This window comes from Myotis brandtii, unplaced genomic scaffold (assembly GCF_000412655.1).
Source record: "Myotis brandtii unplaced genomic scaffold, ASM41265v1 scaffold454, whole genome shotgun sequence".
NCBI lineage: Eukaryota > Metazoa > Chordata > Mammalia > Chiroptera > Vespertilionidae > Myotis > Myotis brandtii.
Window position 1 is genome coordinate 341,784 of NW_005367354.1, and position 17,711 is coordinate 359,494.

Below are 17,711 nucleotides of genomic sequence, written 5' to 3' on the forward strand. Positions count from 1 at the left end.
TCTAAACACCTGCCAAAAGCAAAACTAAAGCCTTGATGGAAAAAGATAGCAACACCCAGAACATGAAATTATCTTTCTGCTTTTTCATATACAATGCCTGTCGTTTAATAATAAAAACAATTCCCAGGAGACAACACACAATAAACAGAAACCAAGAGAGAAAAACAAAACAAACAACAGAAAGTGAAAAGTGGGGGACTGATGTGGGAATAAGTGGGTAATGTCTGCAGCTTTGTGAGCCTGATGTTTTGTTCCCCGTTTGGGATAGAGGTGGACGGATCAGATATTTAACAGGGAAACCCCGGCAATGAGCACTGAAATATGCTCTCACATATTCCAGGCTGACTGGAAATCTATGTATGTGGTGGAGAAAGCTGCAAGAGCCCCATGTACAAGTAAAGGAATGAGAATTGGCTGCAACTTTGTGTTTATTTTCCAATCTACTCACAGACCAATAAACAGAACCTTACAAACGCTAGGTGTCTGGGCATGACCTCTATCCAATCATTGGCTGATCACGAAGCCATGCAGACCCAGGCATGAGCCCCTAGGATTCCAGGTTAAAAAAATAAATACGAGAAATAATAAACTGAGCAAAGAAGGCATCAGTGGCAGGATAGGTGAGGGAGACTGATTCCACAATTTAAGTCCAGGCAAGTTCCAACGACTCCCAGAAAAATAAAGCTGAATCCAGACTTGCTAAATTTTATTGGATACGTCCAGTTATAAACTAAAAGTTTCTAGAAATGCCTCAAACCTGAAAAGTTAGGCTTGTGCTCAGGAAAAAGAGCAATGAATGGAAACTGGCTCTGAGTGGGCTCAGTGTTAGATTTTGCAGGCAAAGTCTTCAAGGCAGCTATGGGTTGAAAAGAATTTTAAAAATTATGTTCCAAGAACGACAGAAAAACATGTAGACTAAAGACTCAATAAATGGAAGATATATATATATATCTTCTTTTACATATATTTACATAGTTATAATATATACTTATAATCAATTCCAGAGCTGAAAAGTACAATAACTGAAGGATTTACTAGATGGGCTCAGCAACAGACTTAAGATGGCAGAAGAATCTGTAAATGTAAAGAGAGACCAATAGAAAGCACATTTCTGTGTTCCAAGAACTACAGAAAAACATGTAGACTAAAGACTCAATAAATAGAAGAGATATATATATCTTCTTTTACATATATTTACATAGTTATAATATATACTTATAATCAATTCCAGAGCTGAAAAGTACAATAACTGAAGGATTTACTAGATGGGCTCAGCAACAGACTTATGATGGCAGAAGAATCTGTACATGTAAAGAGAGACCAATAGAAAGCACATTTCTGAAAAAGATAGAGGGGAAAATAAACAGAGATCTGTGCATACTGTCAAGCATACAAACATACAGGTAATGACTCCTAGAAGAATCAGAGAGAGAGAAAGAGGCAGAAGAAGATTTGAAGAGATAATGACTTGAAAACTTCTCACATTTGATGAAAAATATTGAGCCATACATAGAAGAAGCTGTATAAAAACAAAACCGTAGGTAGGAAAATCACAAAGAGAATTTTACCAAGACAGATCAACTATAATAAATGTTATGTCTAGGCATAGTTCTAAAGTCAAGGGGAAAAAAATCTTGAAAATAGCAGAAGAAAAGCAACTTTTTGAATATATGAGACCAACATGATGATTAATGGCTGACTCATCATCAGAAACAATGGAGGCTAGACGACAGTGGAATGACACATTCAAAACGCTAAGAGGAAAATGGTTCTAGAGGGAAGCATGGAATAAAGTACAGAAAGAATAAATGTAAAGGGAAATCCAAAATAATATTGACTGTAAAAAAAAAACCCACAGAAGCCAGAAAACTATGGCCCATAGGGTCAACTCTGTCCACAGCCTATTCTTGTATGGTTCTCTAGATAAAAATTGCTTTTACATATTTAAAAGGTTTGGGGGGAGGGGAGGAGAAGATGGAAAGAAGAAGAATATGTGATAGAGACCATATATGATCCACAAAACCTAAAATATTTACCATTTGGCCCTTTACAGAAAAAGCTTGCCAACACCAATATAAATAATAAAAATAATATAGTGTGGAGTTTAAAATATATGAAACATTGCTGTGTGAGCAGATTTGGCTGGAGTAAATGGAGTTACACTGATATTAGACTTTAATAACTCAAGGATGTATGTTGTAATCTTAAATGCCAAAATAACAAAAAAAAATCAACCAAAAAAATGAGTTCGCGTGTCACCTCTGACACGCGTGTCATAGGTTCGCCATCACTGGCATAGACCATTTTTCAGACCCATCCCAGCTCATATCCTGGGTTTTCCTCATAGAACTATATAGTTCACATTTTCAACTTGAAGATCTCGATCATCCATGATTAACTGACTGCCCTGGGGTGTCACAAAGAGGCTCTCCCTGGAATCAATGTTAATGTCCAGACCTGAAGACCCACATGGAAACTTCGGACCCCTTGGTCCTGTCCCCACTGAATCCTGGAATGGCATGGGCCCTCTCTCTGGTTCTCTGCTTTCCACCAGGTAAATGGGAAGAAAGTTTCTTGCCTATTCCTGCAGCGCCCTCAGGCACTGTGGGAAAAATTGTCAAAGCACCTGTGACCTGACTGAACCCAACCCAGGAATCCCAAGGAAATTTTTCCCTTTTGGAAGGTTGTTTTAGCCCAAGTTCATAGATCTATGAAAAGCTTAGAGCTCTCCAAAAAAAAATCCCACCTCCATAAGGTCAGTAAGGGAAAAAACATGTACTTTTCCACCCTGATGGGCATGAGAGAGAAAGACATCTGTGCACACTCTAAGAGACGGGCTTGGCTAAGATCAATCACCCTCAGTGGATACAGCCACCATGGAGGGCCTGGAGCTGACAAAGGGCCCTTAGAGCTTCGGTCCTTGGCTCCCAGAAGTCACACTCAATTCTCCCTCAGGGAAGTACCTTCTGGAGCAGTGATTCTCAACACATCGCCTGCTGCATAGCCCCACAACATAGAGATGCAGAGTGGACTGGCCCTGCCATTTTGTGACCTTGATCAAGGGTTCCCCTCACTGAACTTGGACTTCCTCATCTATAAAGTGAGGGTGAGATTGGCTTCCCTTCCTTCCTCGTGGGGCTGTCATGAGGATCGAAGAAGAACAAAGTGCTGTGAACGAGAGGGCTGTACACATGCGAGGGGTGAATGGTCTCTCTGGACGAAAGGAAGCTGCTTGCCTCGGGCAGTGGGGAGGGCGGTCAAGGCCAACACATGTGGCCTTGAGTCCACTCTTGAGTGTACATTATATTCTTGGGCTCTTTGAAAGTGTATACTGTCCTCACAGCAACCCCAAAGGGTAGGTAAATAGGATCCTGTGGGCATGTTTTACAAGCTCAGAGAGGTGAGGTGACTTGTACCAGCTCACACAGACTGAAGGCAGGGCAGGTCTTGCACCCCCCACTGCACCCACTGAGCAGCGAGCTGTCCTGGTGAGCTGGGAAGGGGCGGGTCCAAGTCAGCCAGTGTCTGTCCCCTGTACTCCTTTGGACTGTGCTGCTGGGCTTTCACTGTCATTCCCACTCGCATCCAGGGCCTTTGGGCTGCTGCTGGCCACCTGTGAGCAGGCACATGACTGTCTGTGAGTGCCGAGTCAGAAGCCATGAGTCACGCCTGGCTGCTGCTCCAACACGAGAATTCCCAGTGCTCCCAGGAACACGGGATGTTAGCTTGGGAGTCACATGCCATAGTCAGTGGAAGGTGACACGGAGGGCCAGAGAACCTTTCTGGGGTAGCTAGCCTGACCTCTGCATGTTTGTCTTAGAATTCTGGAATGGCTGAGGTGGGCGGATCTTTGAGGTCATCTCATTTAATACCTCTAGACACTAAAACCCAGAGAGGTTCGTAAACTCGCCAGAGACCATTCAGCAAGTTAATAAAAGGGTCATGTGTGGAGCTTGAGTCTCCTTAACCGACTCTGGTATGATTTCCCCGACACCAGGGCCTTTTTACAAGGTTATAAAAAGGCTTATTAGTATGGATGTTGTTCTATAACCCCAGTTCCCAGCATATGGGAATTTCTTCTGTGGCCAATAGGACTCACACTGTCACAGCCCCTGGGTAGACACAACCTCTAGTCCAGTGGTCGGCAAACTGCGGTCCCTTGAGTGTGACTCTTCCACAAAATACCACGTGCGGGCGTGCACATACAGTGCTATTGAAACTTCGTGGCCAATTCTGTGGCCAATAGGACTTACACCGTCACAGCCCCTGTGTAGACACAACCTCTAGTCTGATGAGATTACAAGAAGCATTAGAGATGATGTGGACAGTGCCAAGCCACCATTCTCTAAATACTCCACGTCTTGTGCTGACGACCACAGGGAGACACCACCACCCATTACAGATCCCATTCCAACCAGAGATCAGTGCACCCTCATGTCTTCATCCACTGATGTCACCCAAGATCCCACAACCACACCCTGTGCCCCTAGACCGGCAAGGAGGCTCTAGGGAGCACCCTAACAGGAGAGAACATACCCCAAGTTGACGTGAGTTTTGCTGTTGACTGACTTTATGACCTCAGACAGGAATGCTTTGCTTTTAGACTGTATTTTCCCCCAACTTCCTCCTGGGGACAATTGAGGCAGACCCAGAACCAGGAGGAACACCCTGAAGAAGAGAGTATCGGGGTGAGAGTGAACAGGTGGTGCCTGGGCAGCACCTGGAGCCCCAACTCCTCCTACAGTAACATCCTCCCTGACCCCTCCCAGCGGCAGCCACCAAGGGCCAAACGTTAAAGGGGAAGGACCAGGGACCCTCAAAGCTGGGCGTGGGGGGAGTGGTCAGGGATGATGATTGGTGAGCTCCAACCAGAAGGGACTCTCAGGGAACTGTGTGCCCCCTCAGGAAGCTCTCCTCCCGGAGACGACTGGGAATTTCTGGTGGGAAGAAAGGAGCAGTCTCTCACTGCCATGCTTGGGCCTTCCCAGAGCCCCGCACACTCGCTGCCAGGCCTCTCCAGAGCTGGGCACACTGATTCACCAGTGTGCTGTGTCTTCCGACTCATGACCTTTTACGTCTGAAGCAAACAGACACATCTTGCCCCAAACACCACTTGCATTAGGTTACTTCCTGCTGAAGAACCTGTAATAGCCCCCCACTTCCGCTCTAGCAAATTCAAATTCTAGAGTGCTGGGTGACCATGGGCTGGTCACTTTACCTCTTTAGGGTTCCGTTTTTGTCAATGTGAAAGAAAAGATTTGGATTAAATCGTTTCAGAAGTCTCTTCAAACCGGAAGACATGATCATCTCTATTGTTCTCCTTGTCTTGGGATTTCAAAATTCCCCTTTATGTAACTCATTGCCTCCCCAGATCAACCCTGCAGTCCAGACCAGGCCTGCTCCCTGCTCCTCACACCCATGTGTTGGGCCCCCACTTTGCCTTTGGCGGTGCTGCTCCCCACACTTGCTTGTCCTCCTTGTTCCTCTGTGTTTATTTAATCCCACTCAGCCTTCAGCGCTCAATCGAGTTTCACCTCCCACATGAAACTTCCCCAGCCCACATTCATCTCTCGGTTCTCTGAATCCTACTGTTTTCATTACAGCTACTTGCACCTATTTTGGTACTTAATTCTACTCCAGTGATTTTATGCAGATCAGCTCTCTCCCCAGAGGGTTCCTTACATTTGGTTTATGATCTACCAGCCAGGCTCAGCCTAACTCCTGTTCTTAGAAGGGTGCTCACACAGTTGACTGACAGTAGCAAAAATGCAGCTGGATGAAAATGATTGACAATAAAGTCCTAAAAATGTACAAGGTACAGATGACATCCCAGGCAGGCAGGACTCCTGAGCCTCCAGAGAAAATCCCATACCTGGGTGGGGATGCCACCAACTAGGTATATGACCCAAGCAAGTCCCCACCTGTCTCTTATCAAAAACTGGAAGGACTTGGGCCGCCGGAAGTTCTCCAAGATTGCTTCCAACTCTTATGTGGCACGACCGCATTTCCAGAAGGCTGGGCTAGCAACCTCCAGGAAGGAGGAAGGACTCTGGGCCCTTGTAAAACGAACATTGACCAGCTTCCTTGTTCTAATAAGAGAAGAGACACTTTTTTGCTCCCACCTCTGGCCTTGCGGCGATGTGCCTGGCACAGGGGCATTGCCAAGGCATGACAACCTCCTGGCGAGCTTCTGACCATTTCCAGGAAAACAAAATTCAGGTGCAAGTTGTCTTTTCTTAGAAACGGTGATTTTTTGCTAACTTGCTTTTGCCAATTGCAGCTTTGAGGTAATGATGTTTCAGTTTTATAAACCCAAACTTTCAGAGCTTTTCCTATGTGTTGCTTGTCAATGTTAAAGCTTCAATAAAGCCCAGTTGTGATTCTTTCTTCCCTGAGGCTGGACTGTAATGCAGGGTGGTGGTCAAGGGTCCCAGCTCTGGACTCTGACTCAGGACTGAATTCTGACTCCTGTACTTATTAGCTGGATGACCTTGGGCAAGTTAATTGTACATCCCTCGTAAAGGGAAGCTGTTATATAGGCACTGTGCTTAATGTGGAGCTTGGCTGTTCAAAAGATTACACCATGAGCTTAGTTTGAAGTGATCCTCAAATGGTAATGTCCCCAGTGCCTGACAGAATGACACATATATAGTCCCTGAACACAGACATTTTTATCCTAGGCCTCAAAGAATCTCACAAATAATTTTTTTAAAGGAGTTTTAACAGCTCATAACAAAACAAAACAAAATCAAGCACAGAAAGAAACAAGGTATCCAGGAACATTGACTAAAACAAAAATTAGCAGAAAAGAAAAATAGAGCAGAATTAGATCAAAGACTTTGGATACTGAAATTATTAGACACATATTCTAAAACTATGTTTAGAAAAAGATATACTTGAGGGTATTTGTAGGAATACAGAATCATTTTAAAAAATAATATCGTGAACTTAGTAAGTAACTAAATGTAAATTAAATTTGGAAAGTAAAGTCAATTTTCAAAATCTTCAATGATTTTGAGAGCTTCAGGTTTAATAGCAAATTGGACACAACTGAAAGAATAAACAAACAGGGACACATGTCACAATAAATTACTCAGAATGCAGCATAAAAAGGCAAAAAGGTGCTGAAGTTGGAAGAGAAGCTAGAAGACATGGCGTATAAAGTTAGGAAACCAACTAACATTTCAGGATACATTGCTAAGTGAAAAAATATCAAGATGCAGAAAATGTATATAGTAGGTTATCTTTGTGCAAAAATGAAAAAAATAGTAATATATTTGTAAAAAGAAACATTGATTAGAAAATACTGAAATTGGTTACCTACAGGGGTGGGTGGGAATAGAATGGAAAGGCTAGGGAAGGGGAGGGAACTTCTCTGAGGTTATCTGTTCACATAGTTTTGATTTTTGAACCATGTTAATATGTTATATATTTTTAAAAATAAAGTAAAAATCAACAAGAGCAGGAGAAACCTTATAACTGAATACAAACAGAGACAAACTTGACTATATGTCAAACAGAGAACATAACCACACAAAGAAAACAAAAAATTAATGCATGTGATTTTGAACAAAGTGTTTTGATTAGACACCCTGAGTGGGATATATGTAGTCTAAGACAAAGAACTTCATTTGGTGGTGGTGGTGTTACTGCTGTAATAATTCTAAATTATGATGTATATATCTTAGGATTTGGCAAGTGAATAAATTTATTGATATTTATAACACTGGCTACACCAACAAATCTGGAATGGGGGAAGGAGACAAAAGACTAGTTCTAACTAAAATTAGAGATGACTGTATGAACTATTTTTTCTTAGCTCTGTCCACTGAGAGGGCTGAGACATAATGACATTCCAGCAGCAGTGAACACCCCTAGCACCCAGATCTTGGTTTCTAAACAAAATCCCCTACCAATTGGAAACTTGAAGAAATGGCTAATTGCATGGTTGAGACAGAAAAAATACAAGATTAGCTTGAAATAGCTTGTTCCATTAAGTTTAAAAAAAAGTGCTTAAAAAATTGATGGGGCCCTAGCTGGTTTGGCTCAGTGGTTGGAGCACTGGCCCGTGGACTGACGGGTCTCGGATTTGTTTCCAGTCAAGGGCAGGTTGCAGGCTCCATCCCCAACCCAATCAATGTGTCTCTCTTTCATCGATGTTTCTCTCTCTTTGTCTCTCCCCCTCCCTTCCACTCTGTCTAAAAATCAGTGGAAAAAATATCCTCAGGTGAGGATTAACAAAAGAAAAAAAAGACTGCTGGGGACACAGGAATCAACTTATAGGAGCTCTCATCAGCCAAATCTGTAATAACTTGAGCATCAAAATATATAATGGCAGGACTGGCTTATAACACACTGATTTAGAAAAGAATCTGTATGTCCATTTTATATTAAAATGATGAAACATACAAAGAGTGGGGAAGAGAAGAGAATCTCTTTTTTTACGGAGGAATTCCAACTAACAATATTAGAAGAGGTAATAGACATTTTAAAGTCACCAATTTACACTCACGGTAATAATCAATTCAGGCAAGAATCATCAGTGGACGCTAAATACCATTGGGTATAAGAACAGTCACAGGGTATCACAGCATCTCCCTGCAGATAACGTGAGTCACACGGGGGAAGGCACCATACAAGGGAGAAACCTGGCAGACACCACCATAAACAAATGATGAAATTTAACATCACCAATTAGGGTATTTACCAACGTCAGGTGTATCCCCTAATGTGACACAGCTAGGAGGCAACATTAACTGTGTTGCATTTCTGTCCCAGAGTTTAATCTGATTCTAGCAATAAAGAAATTATTTGGACAAATCCAAATTGAAGTGCACACAACAAAAGCCAGCCTAAATTTTCAATGACACAAAACAAACAAAAAGCTTAACGAAATGTTCTAGATTGAAAGAGATTAAAGAGGCAGGACAAATAAATGCAATGTGTGATCTTTGGTGAATCTAACAATCAGTGACTGATAAGTCAACTAATTTATTTCACCACAGTAGCAGATTAGAGAAATAAATCATACAATCATCTTAATAAGTGCAGAAAAATATTCGATAACATTCAACATCCACTTATGATTTTCTTAAAAACTGTTAGAAAATTAGGAATAAAATAGGGTTTTATTTTTATTTTATTTATTTTAATTTTATTTTTTTCTGGGTTTCATAAAGAGTTATCTACAGAACAGTCAGAAGTGAACACCGTACTTTCTGACAAAACATTAAACACTTTTTTTAAAAAAAAACACCTTTGGAATAAGATAAGAATACCTCCAACCACCACTTTTGTGAAAAATTGTCATGGAGGTACCCACCAGAACAGTAAGGCAAAAGCTAGAAAAGGTACAGAGATTAAAAAGAGAGCAATAAAACCTGTCATTATTGGCAGGATGTGTCTATAGAAAATCCAAAAGAATATACAGATAACATTAAAAATTTGTTTAATTGGGTTCAAAATCAATATATAAAAATCAATTTTATTTCTAGACACCAATAGCAAACATTTTCAAAATAAAAATTTAAAAATCTGTTTACCATACAACAAAAGTCATATGCCTGAGACACATATGTGAGGCCTGAACAGAGAAAACAATAAAACTTTGAGAAGCATTAAAGATCTAAGTACATGCTCATGGTTTGGAAAACTCAATATTGTGAAGATCTCTATTTCCCCCAACTTGGTTCATAGATTTCAAAGCAATTTCTATCAAAATCCAAACAAGTTTTTCCTTTGTTTGGTGGAAATTGACACATTGATAGTAAAATTTATATGAAAGTTTAGGGTCAAGTCACTCCTTAAAAAGAAGGAAAAATAGCCCTTGCCAGTTTTGCTCAGTGGATAGAGTGTCAGACCGTGAACTGAAGGGTCCGAGGTTCGATTCTGGTCAAGGGCACGTACCTTGGTTGCAGGTTCTCTGGCCTTGGTAGGGGTGCATTCAGGAGGCAACCCATCAATGTCTGTCTGTCTGTCTCTCTCTCTCTCTCTCTCTCTCTCTCGCTCTCTCTCCCTCTCCCTCTCCCTTTTACTCTCTCCAAAAATCAATGGAAAAAATATCCTCGAATGAGGATTAACAACAACAACAACAACAAAACAAATAAAAAAGGAAAAATAGACTTGTTTTTCCGAATAATAAAACTTACTATAAAGCTATAGAATTAAGACAACGTGCTGTTGGCACAGGAATAGACCAATGACCTAATAAAGCAAAACAGAGTTTGAAACAGATGCAGGCACATAGGAATCCTTTATATATGAGCAGAGGCGGCTTGTTAGAGCTGTGCGGAAACAACTGCTCAGCAAATGGTGCCGAGACAAGCAGGCCTCTGCATGCAAAATATGATATATAATTGGGGTTGTCTCTCCCACACGTCACAAAAGTCAATTCAGATGCATTAAAGACCCGAAAGAGAAAATCAATTCATAACGTTTTCAGAAGGAAATACAGGATATCCTCATGATTGCAAGGCAGAAGAGGATTCTCCAATAAGAAGCAGAGAGCACAAACCATAAAGGAAAAGATGAAATACTTTGGAAATAGAGAGACTGAATATACAAACAAGGGCCAGACCACAGCTGACAATGGAACTCCGAGCGCCCACACATCTGCAGCAGCCTAGCCCAGAAGCCCGACCACCACCCTCAGCCTAGACCAGTGATGGCGAACCTATGGCACGCGTGTCAGAGGTGACACGTGAACTCATTTTTTTGATTGATTTTTCTTTGTTAAATGGCATTTAAATATATAAAATAAATATCAAAAATATAAATCTTTGTGCTACTATGGTTGTAAATATCAAAAAATTTCTATATGTGACACGGCACCAGAGTTAAGTTAGGGTTTTTCAAAATGCTGACACGCCGAGCTCAAAAGGTTCGCCATCACTGGCCTAGATGGTTGGGACTTGGCCCATGACTGCAGCTTCCCTACTTTTGTCCCTGCTTCCTACTCAGGACCAACCTGAGGAAGCCAGATATGTTCCCCAAAGGGATCACCTCAGAGGCCTCCAGCCTCCATCCAGAGCACCCCTGCACCTCCCCCTTCTCACTGTCAAGCTTTCCCACGCCCCTGCCTGCCTTGGAGTCTGCCCATCACACGTGACAGTGGCGGACCCCTTGCTATAGCCACCTCTGAATGAATAGCCTCCATTTGTTCTCATTTGGGTGGTTTTCATTCCCCACCCCCGCCCCGAATTAAGGAATTTGCTCGTCTACAGTTCCCTAAAGAGGGTGGAAAGATGAACTTCAGAGTATACGATATCTGCCGTACTTACAACAACAAAGAGCAAGTGCACAGCATGTACAAAAACTCCTAAAAACCAACGAAGAAAGGACAAACCCCTACAAAAATGGGAGACACGCTTGAACAGGTACTTTATGAAAGAACAATTCAAATGGTCAACAAACATTTTTTTTAAAGAAGCACTGCAGCCTCATTAGCAATTAGGGAATGCGATCACCTGTGCAATAAGTACAGCAGGCATTGCACTCCCACCTCACACCCCACCCACCTTGCACACCCCCCACCTCAATCCTCCCCACCTTGCACACACAGCTCCATACTCAGAGGGTGTCTGACTAGTCCACAGTGAGCAGCAGGACCGGCACTTGCACCCAGCGAGGCCGGGCTGCTGTCCATTGCCTCCTCCTTTCCTCTGTGGCCTCCAGGGAAGTGCTTTCACTCCGGGCCCAGGCCTCTCATCTGGAGGGCTGACATGACACCTTTAAAGCCCTCCTCAGTTTAAAGGATTCTGTCTTTCTAAACAAAGAGAGGAGGGGAGAGCCAGGGGTCGGGTGACAAAGGGCACAGAGGGACTGTGGCAGGGGCACAACCTTCTCCTAACCCTTGGCGTCGGGAGAAACCCAAGCCCTGCCTGGTAGCCCACTCTTCCCATCAGGGCCAACAGCACTCAAGAATGTGGGCAGTCCTTTAGAATTCATCAACCTGAAATCTGCCTTCCTCTGCCCTTGCAGCCAAAACGAAAGCCATAAATAGCACGATCAAAATGTGCTTATCATTAGCAGTGGCATTTCCATGTTACGGATGAGAAGAAAAAAAAAAAATCAAGGTTCAGAGAGGGAACACTTGTCCTAGGCCGCGCAGCACAGAGAACGAGAACCCAGGTCTTTGTGACCCTACACCAGTGGTCGGCAAACTGCAGCTGGAGAGCCACATGCGGCTCTTTGGCCCCTTTAGTGTGGCTCTTCCACAAAATACCATGTGTGGGCGCACACGGACAGTGTGATTGAAACTTCGTGGCCCATGCGCAGAAGTCAGTATTTTGTGGAAGAGCCACACTCAAGGGGCCAAAGAGCCGCACATGGCTCGCGAGCCACAGTTTGCCAACCACTGCCCTACACCATGTCCCTTCTCACCTGCCTCTGGCCCCAGCCCTGGGCACCTCACCGCAGCACTCCAGCCTGCTTGGGCCCAAACTGTGCATTTTGTGCTAATGAAAAGGACACATTCCTCTCCTAAGCTCCATGTCTCAGCAATGCGGGCCACCAGCAGGCCCACCCATCGCAGACTTACCTGGCCCCAGAAGCAGGAGCAGCCCCAGCAGGAAAGCGTGTGGCCGCGGCCCCATGCCGGAATCCTCCAGGTGTCGCGGGTCAGGGGTGAATTGTTTCTGCAAATGGGCTGTCACTCCTTTTATGCGCCTGTTGTCTGATAGTGCGCCTGTCATAAATTTTACTGTGTTCACCTTTGAAAGGGGGCAGTGGCGGCTGTAAATGATAAATATTAACATTTAGGCAGAAGATTTCTCAGGGCGGATGGGTCAAAGATGGGCCTGGGCTCCCAGGATGATGGGTGCCCAGAAATTGCCACTGTTGGCATTGGTCTCCACCATGCAGAGAGGCTGGTTTCTGTTGTCCCTCATCCCATAAGCATGGGGTGGCCGAGAGTGTTGGCTTGAAGTGCACACCACACATCTGTTGCCTGCATGTTCCATTGAGAGATACAAGCCAGAGGTGAGCCGTGGAACTCATTGGGCAGAATCAGCAGTTTCCTGTGGGCAAACTCAGTGGGAATGCTGGCCTGGGTCTCAGCTGGACAGGCAGGGCTGAAATGTGAAACCTGGGCAACAAAATATCCTTGAGGGTGAGCTTTAAATTCCCCCCCTGCAGATATCAAGGAATAAATGCCTTTGGTTAACATGAGCAAATATATTTAAATCACCCATGCACGAGGCTACCCTCACGGCAGCCAGGCCCAGAGCCCAGCTCCTGAGATCTAGCTAGGAGTCCGGAGCTGGTTTCTATTACCCAACCTCAGATCTTGATCTGCCGACATGTTTCTCATATGCTTAAAATCACAGCGATAGCTTGGTTATCTTGAATATAAAGTGAAGACTAAGTGGGCGGCTCTTTGTTCCTCACTCCTGATATTAAGATGTCGTTTTCTTTTCTTATCTGCTCAGAAACATGTGGCTTGTGGGTGACCACTGATTGAGCCACAACAAAGGCTCAGCTTCAGAGCAGCACAGAGGTCTCAGGACACAGCAGGAGTGTGTGGACACCTGATACAACTAGCCCACTGGCCATCAGCTGGTCCTAGAGCCTGGCAGAGAGCAGGACACAGAGAAGGAAGAAGAAAATATCCCCAACTCCAGGTCTGCAGGGGCCAGTTGGGCATAGGTGCTCCTGAACATCTGACACTTATCTTCACTAAACTGCCCGCAAGCTCCACAAGAGACCCAGGTCTCCCTCCATTCATGCTTTGGCCAGTTGGAGGTGGGGTGGGAGGCATGATGGGAAATGGGCAGAAATAGCTTGGCTCTACAAGTCATGCATTTGCTTCGGTCTCTTCCTACTTTTCTGTATGATCGCCAGGCCCCACAGCTACTGTCCTGCTAGTAAAAATGTCAGGAGTCCAGCTCTATGCCCCCAGCAGCTCTGAGGACATCCCTGAATCTGCTTGGGCTGAATGAGCATTCACAGGTCTCCATTCATGCTTTGGCCAGTTGGAGGTAGGGTGGGAGGCATGATGGGAAATAGGCAGAAATAGCTTGGCTCTACAAGCCATGTATTTGCTTCTGTCTCTTCCTACTTTTCTGTATGATCGCCAGGCCCCACTGGGCTGGCACACACACCAACCTAATCTCCTTTACATTTAGAAAAATGACTTCGAAACATTTTTAACCGTTTTGAGGCATTTTGAAATTTCCTCTTAGATATTAGAAATCTTTGAGTCTTCTCAATACATCAAGAAATCCTCAACTGGGCCCAGCCAGGGTGGCTCAACAGTTAAGCCTCGACCCATGAATCAAGAGGTCACCAGTTGGATTCTGGGTCAGGGCACATACCTGGATTGTAGGCTTGGTCCCCAGTAGGGGGCGTGCAGGAGGCAGCCGATCAATGTTTCTCTCTCATTCATGTTTCTATCGCTACCATTCCCTTTCTCTAAAATAAAAAATAAATAAAAGAAATCCTCAACTGGGAGGCAGTGGGGAAATAACATTCCTTGGGCACTCCAGGAGGCACAGCAGTGGGCTGTTTACATCTGTTAGCTTAATTAGCACCTACTTATTATGTGATCTCTTAGCAGCTGTGAAAACAAGGGGGAAAAGCACTGGTCAAAAGCCAGAGACAAGCTCCATCACTTTTTTTGTAAATTTTTGTTTTCTGATTTTTGCTACTGAAATGTCCTAAAAGGATATGTCCTAGAAAAGGGAAGATGCTCCATTTCAGTTTTTAGCCTCAATCAGCGCATATTCCTGTTGGGAAAAGCACAGGCCCATAAATTCAAATCATTTAGGGATGGCAGTCCGTGCCTTGGCTGCGTGCTGTTGTCCAACAATCCACAAGGGGGTGCTAGACCAAGCGTGTGGATTAAAGCGGAGCTGACCTTAAGAGTATTTTCAAACTGGGGGTTACATACAACCCATTATTATCCCATGCATTTAATTTGGTGAATGATCAGCCCACTTAAAAAAAATTAAACAGAATATAAAATATCCAAAGGCATTGCATTTGGTAAGGGTAAATAATGTTTTGGAAAATTTTGTTTCAGCTACATGTGGTGATGCAATATATATTTCTTAATATTGATCATGGTAAAAAAAAAAAAAAGTAAGAAAGAAAACCACTACCTCAGAGAGTAGATTAGATCCACAAAGAAATCCCTAGACTTTGAGAGAAAGAAAACAGGGTTGTTTCCCTCTGGTTAAAAGATGCAGCTATACCAAATTCCCTTGTGTTAGGGGCTATAAATAATACTTGCAGTTAGCTCTGGCCTGGGGAAGAGTGTACAAATCAAACTTTTTACACGCAACCACATCAAAATTACAACTAAACAACACAACAGCCATCATTCAGAACTGCCTGAAGTCAAGCTGCAATGAAAGCCCACGAGGGAATTAAAGCCACATGGAGACTTGTAGAAGGGGTGGAGACAGGGATAGCTGGTTCCATCCCCTCATGTGGCAGATAAAAATCGGGAGGGATATCTGGGATGAGGAGGTCCCCCCTGAGCAGTGAGGGGTCCCAGGCCCACACCAGGCCCCCCAGCCCAGAGTGCCAGTGCCGGGAAGAGAAATCCCCATAACTTCCGGCTGTAAAAACCAGCGGGGATTGAGGCTGAGGGAGACAGAGGCTTCTGGAGTCCCAAGCAGTTCCTCTTAAAGGGCCCATGAACAGACCAACTCGGACTCACTCGCTCTGAGTTCCAGCTCGAGGGCAGCAGTTTGAAAGGCACCAAAGACATATGGGGAGGAGCTGAACTGTCCAGCGTCAGGGCAAGATCTGGGGGTGGGGGAGCAGCTTTCTCCCAGACAGAAGTGATGGCAGATCAGCCGGGCTGATCCGTGCACATGTACTCACACTGTAACATTTCTGAGCGCACCCTGCACATAGTGTCATTAGCTTTAGCAGCGAGGATGATGCACACACGTGTTTGCTTTGTCAGCTCCCTGTGCAGGCCGACTACTTATTGCTCCTTTTCTGAGGACCTCCCTCATCCCTCCTCACCCCCCCCCCTTACCCCCCGCCCACACACACACACACACACACACACACACACACATAGAACCAGCAGGCAGGTACCATATCTGAGACTCCATCAACCTGACTCACACTATTTGCCCCACCCTGGTGATTCCCTGAGGCCCTGCCCCACCCAACCTTCCAGCCCAACCAAGCTGTTTCCAGTGAAAAACAGACAAAATGAAGAAGGAACCAGTGATGTATGTCTATTAAAAAAGCATTAAAAACAAATTTCAAATATCACAGAAAAAAAAGAGAGAAAAGAAAGAACAACGGGGCAAATCGCAGTAGACACACACTCCACCAGACCTGGCCTTCTGATTCTTGCTAGCAGCTAGCACACTGCCTGTCGTAGCAGGAATTCATTCAACATTGAATGTAAATCAATAAATATATAAAAGGCAGGATAAAAGGAAGGAGACCTAAGGCTACCATGAAAAGATCAGCTCGACAGACAGAATAGCAAAGACAAAAGGAATACAAATCATGTTTTATGATAGATAACTAAGGAAAGAGGAGAGGCATGTTAGCCCAATACCATGAAGTAATGGGAGAAAACACTGGAGAAGCAACACTGCGGTTCACAGCTCCTGGCTCTTCCCCAAGAAAAAAATAGCCAGAAAAACACCATTATCCGTCCATGTAGTGGTCCTCAATCCCGACTGCATACTGGGATCGCCTAGATTTCGATAGGCTTTTAAGACAAATGCCTGTGCCTGGGCTGCACCCTCAGACACTCTGAGTTAACTGGTCTGGGTGGAACTTGGGCACCGGTCCTTTGGAAAGTTCCCTGATGGATCCTTATGTGCAGCCAGGGCTGAGGGCCCCTGGTCCAGTGGAGCCAGGCCTGCCCAGTGCCCAGGGCCTGCATCTCCATCCTGGGAAGGGGGTGGGGGGCTCCCAGGGAGACAGGCCAGCCAGCATGGCCAGTGGGCGCTGGCACACGGGAGCAGCTCTTCCCTGGATCTTCCAGACCTGAGATTCCACGTGGCAGGGCCCACGGAGTGCTCTGGGCAGACAAGTGGTGTGAGAGTATTCTGCCCACCAGGGGATCCCCAGGAACTTCTGCTCTGTGGCTAAACTTGCCCATAACTCAATTCCCTTTGCGTCCTGTCTGTGAGAGCTATGACCTGTTCTTCAAATCCAAAGGGAATAACCAAAATCTCCCCGTCTTTCCCAGGAATCTCACATGCTTCAGACCTTGCTGGGCAGCTGCTGGCTCCCACAGCCCCAACCATCATGTGCTAACCCACAGGCCGCCCTGGCTGCATCAGAGCAGACCACCTGCCCTGGAAGGCTTCTCCCGGAATAGGGGTCCAGAGAAGGAAGAGCCTTCCTACCACAGCTGGGACATCCCGCCATCCATGCTGCTGCTCCAGAATGGGCCGTGGGTCATCGCTGCGGGGCAGGGGACTGCTGTGGTGTGGTGTCACCAGCTGGGCTGATCCATGCACATGTACTCACACTGTAACATTTCTGAGCACACCCTGCACATAGTGTCATTAGCTTTAGCAGTGAGGATGATGCACACACGTGTTTGCTTTGTCAGCTCCCTGGGCTGGTCGACTACTTATCTCTAAAGGCACCACCTAAGGCCAGGGCTGTGGGGGTGGGTGGGGAGAGGTGAGGGCTGGCCTTCTGTCCCAAGGCCCTGAGGCAGATGGGCCTGCTGAGCCGGGCAAGGTCAAGAGGGCAGATCTGATCTGAGCTCCAGCCACCAG

General features: G+C 45.0%; 1 protein-coding gene across 1 annotated transcript in view; it reads right to left on the reverse strand.

Moving 5' to 3' along the window:
- The window catches only part of PLB1 (phospholipase B1), a 130,676-nt gene extending 118,083 nt beyond the window's left edge, over positions 1 to 12,593 (reverse strand). The window contains exon 1 of the mRNA XM_014546609.1: positions 12,539 to 12,593. Within this exon, the coding sequence (XP_014402095.1) occupies positions 12,539 to 12,593 (55 nt within the window). The remainder of the gene's footprint in view (positions 1 to 12,538) is intronic.
- Positions 12,594 to 17,711: the final 5,118 nt, after the last annotated feature.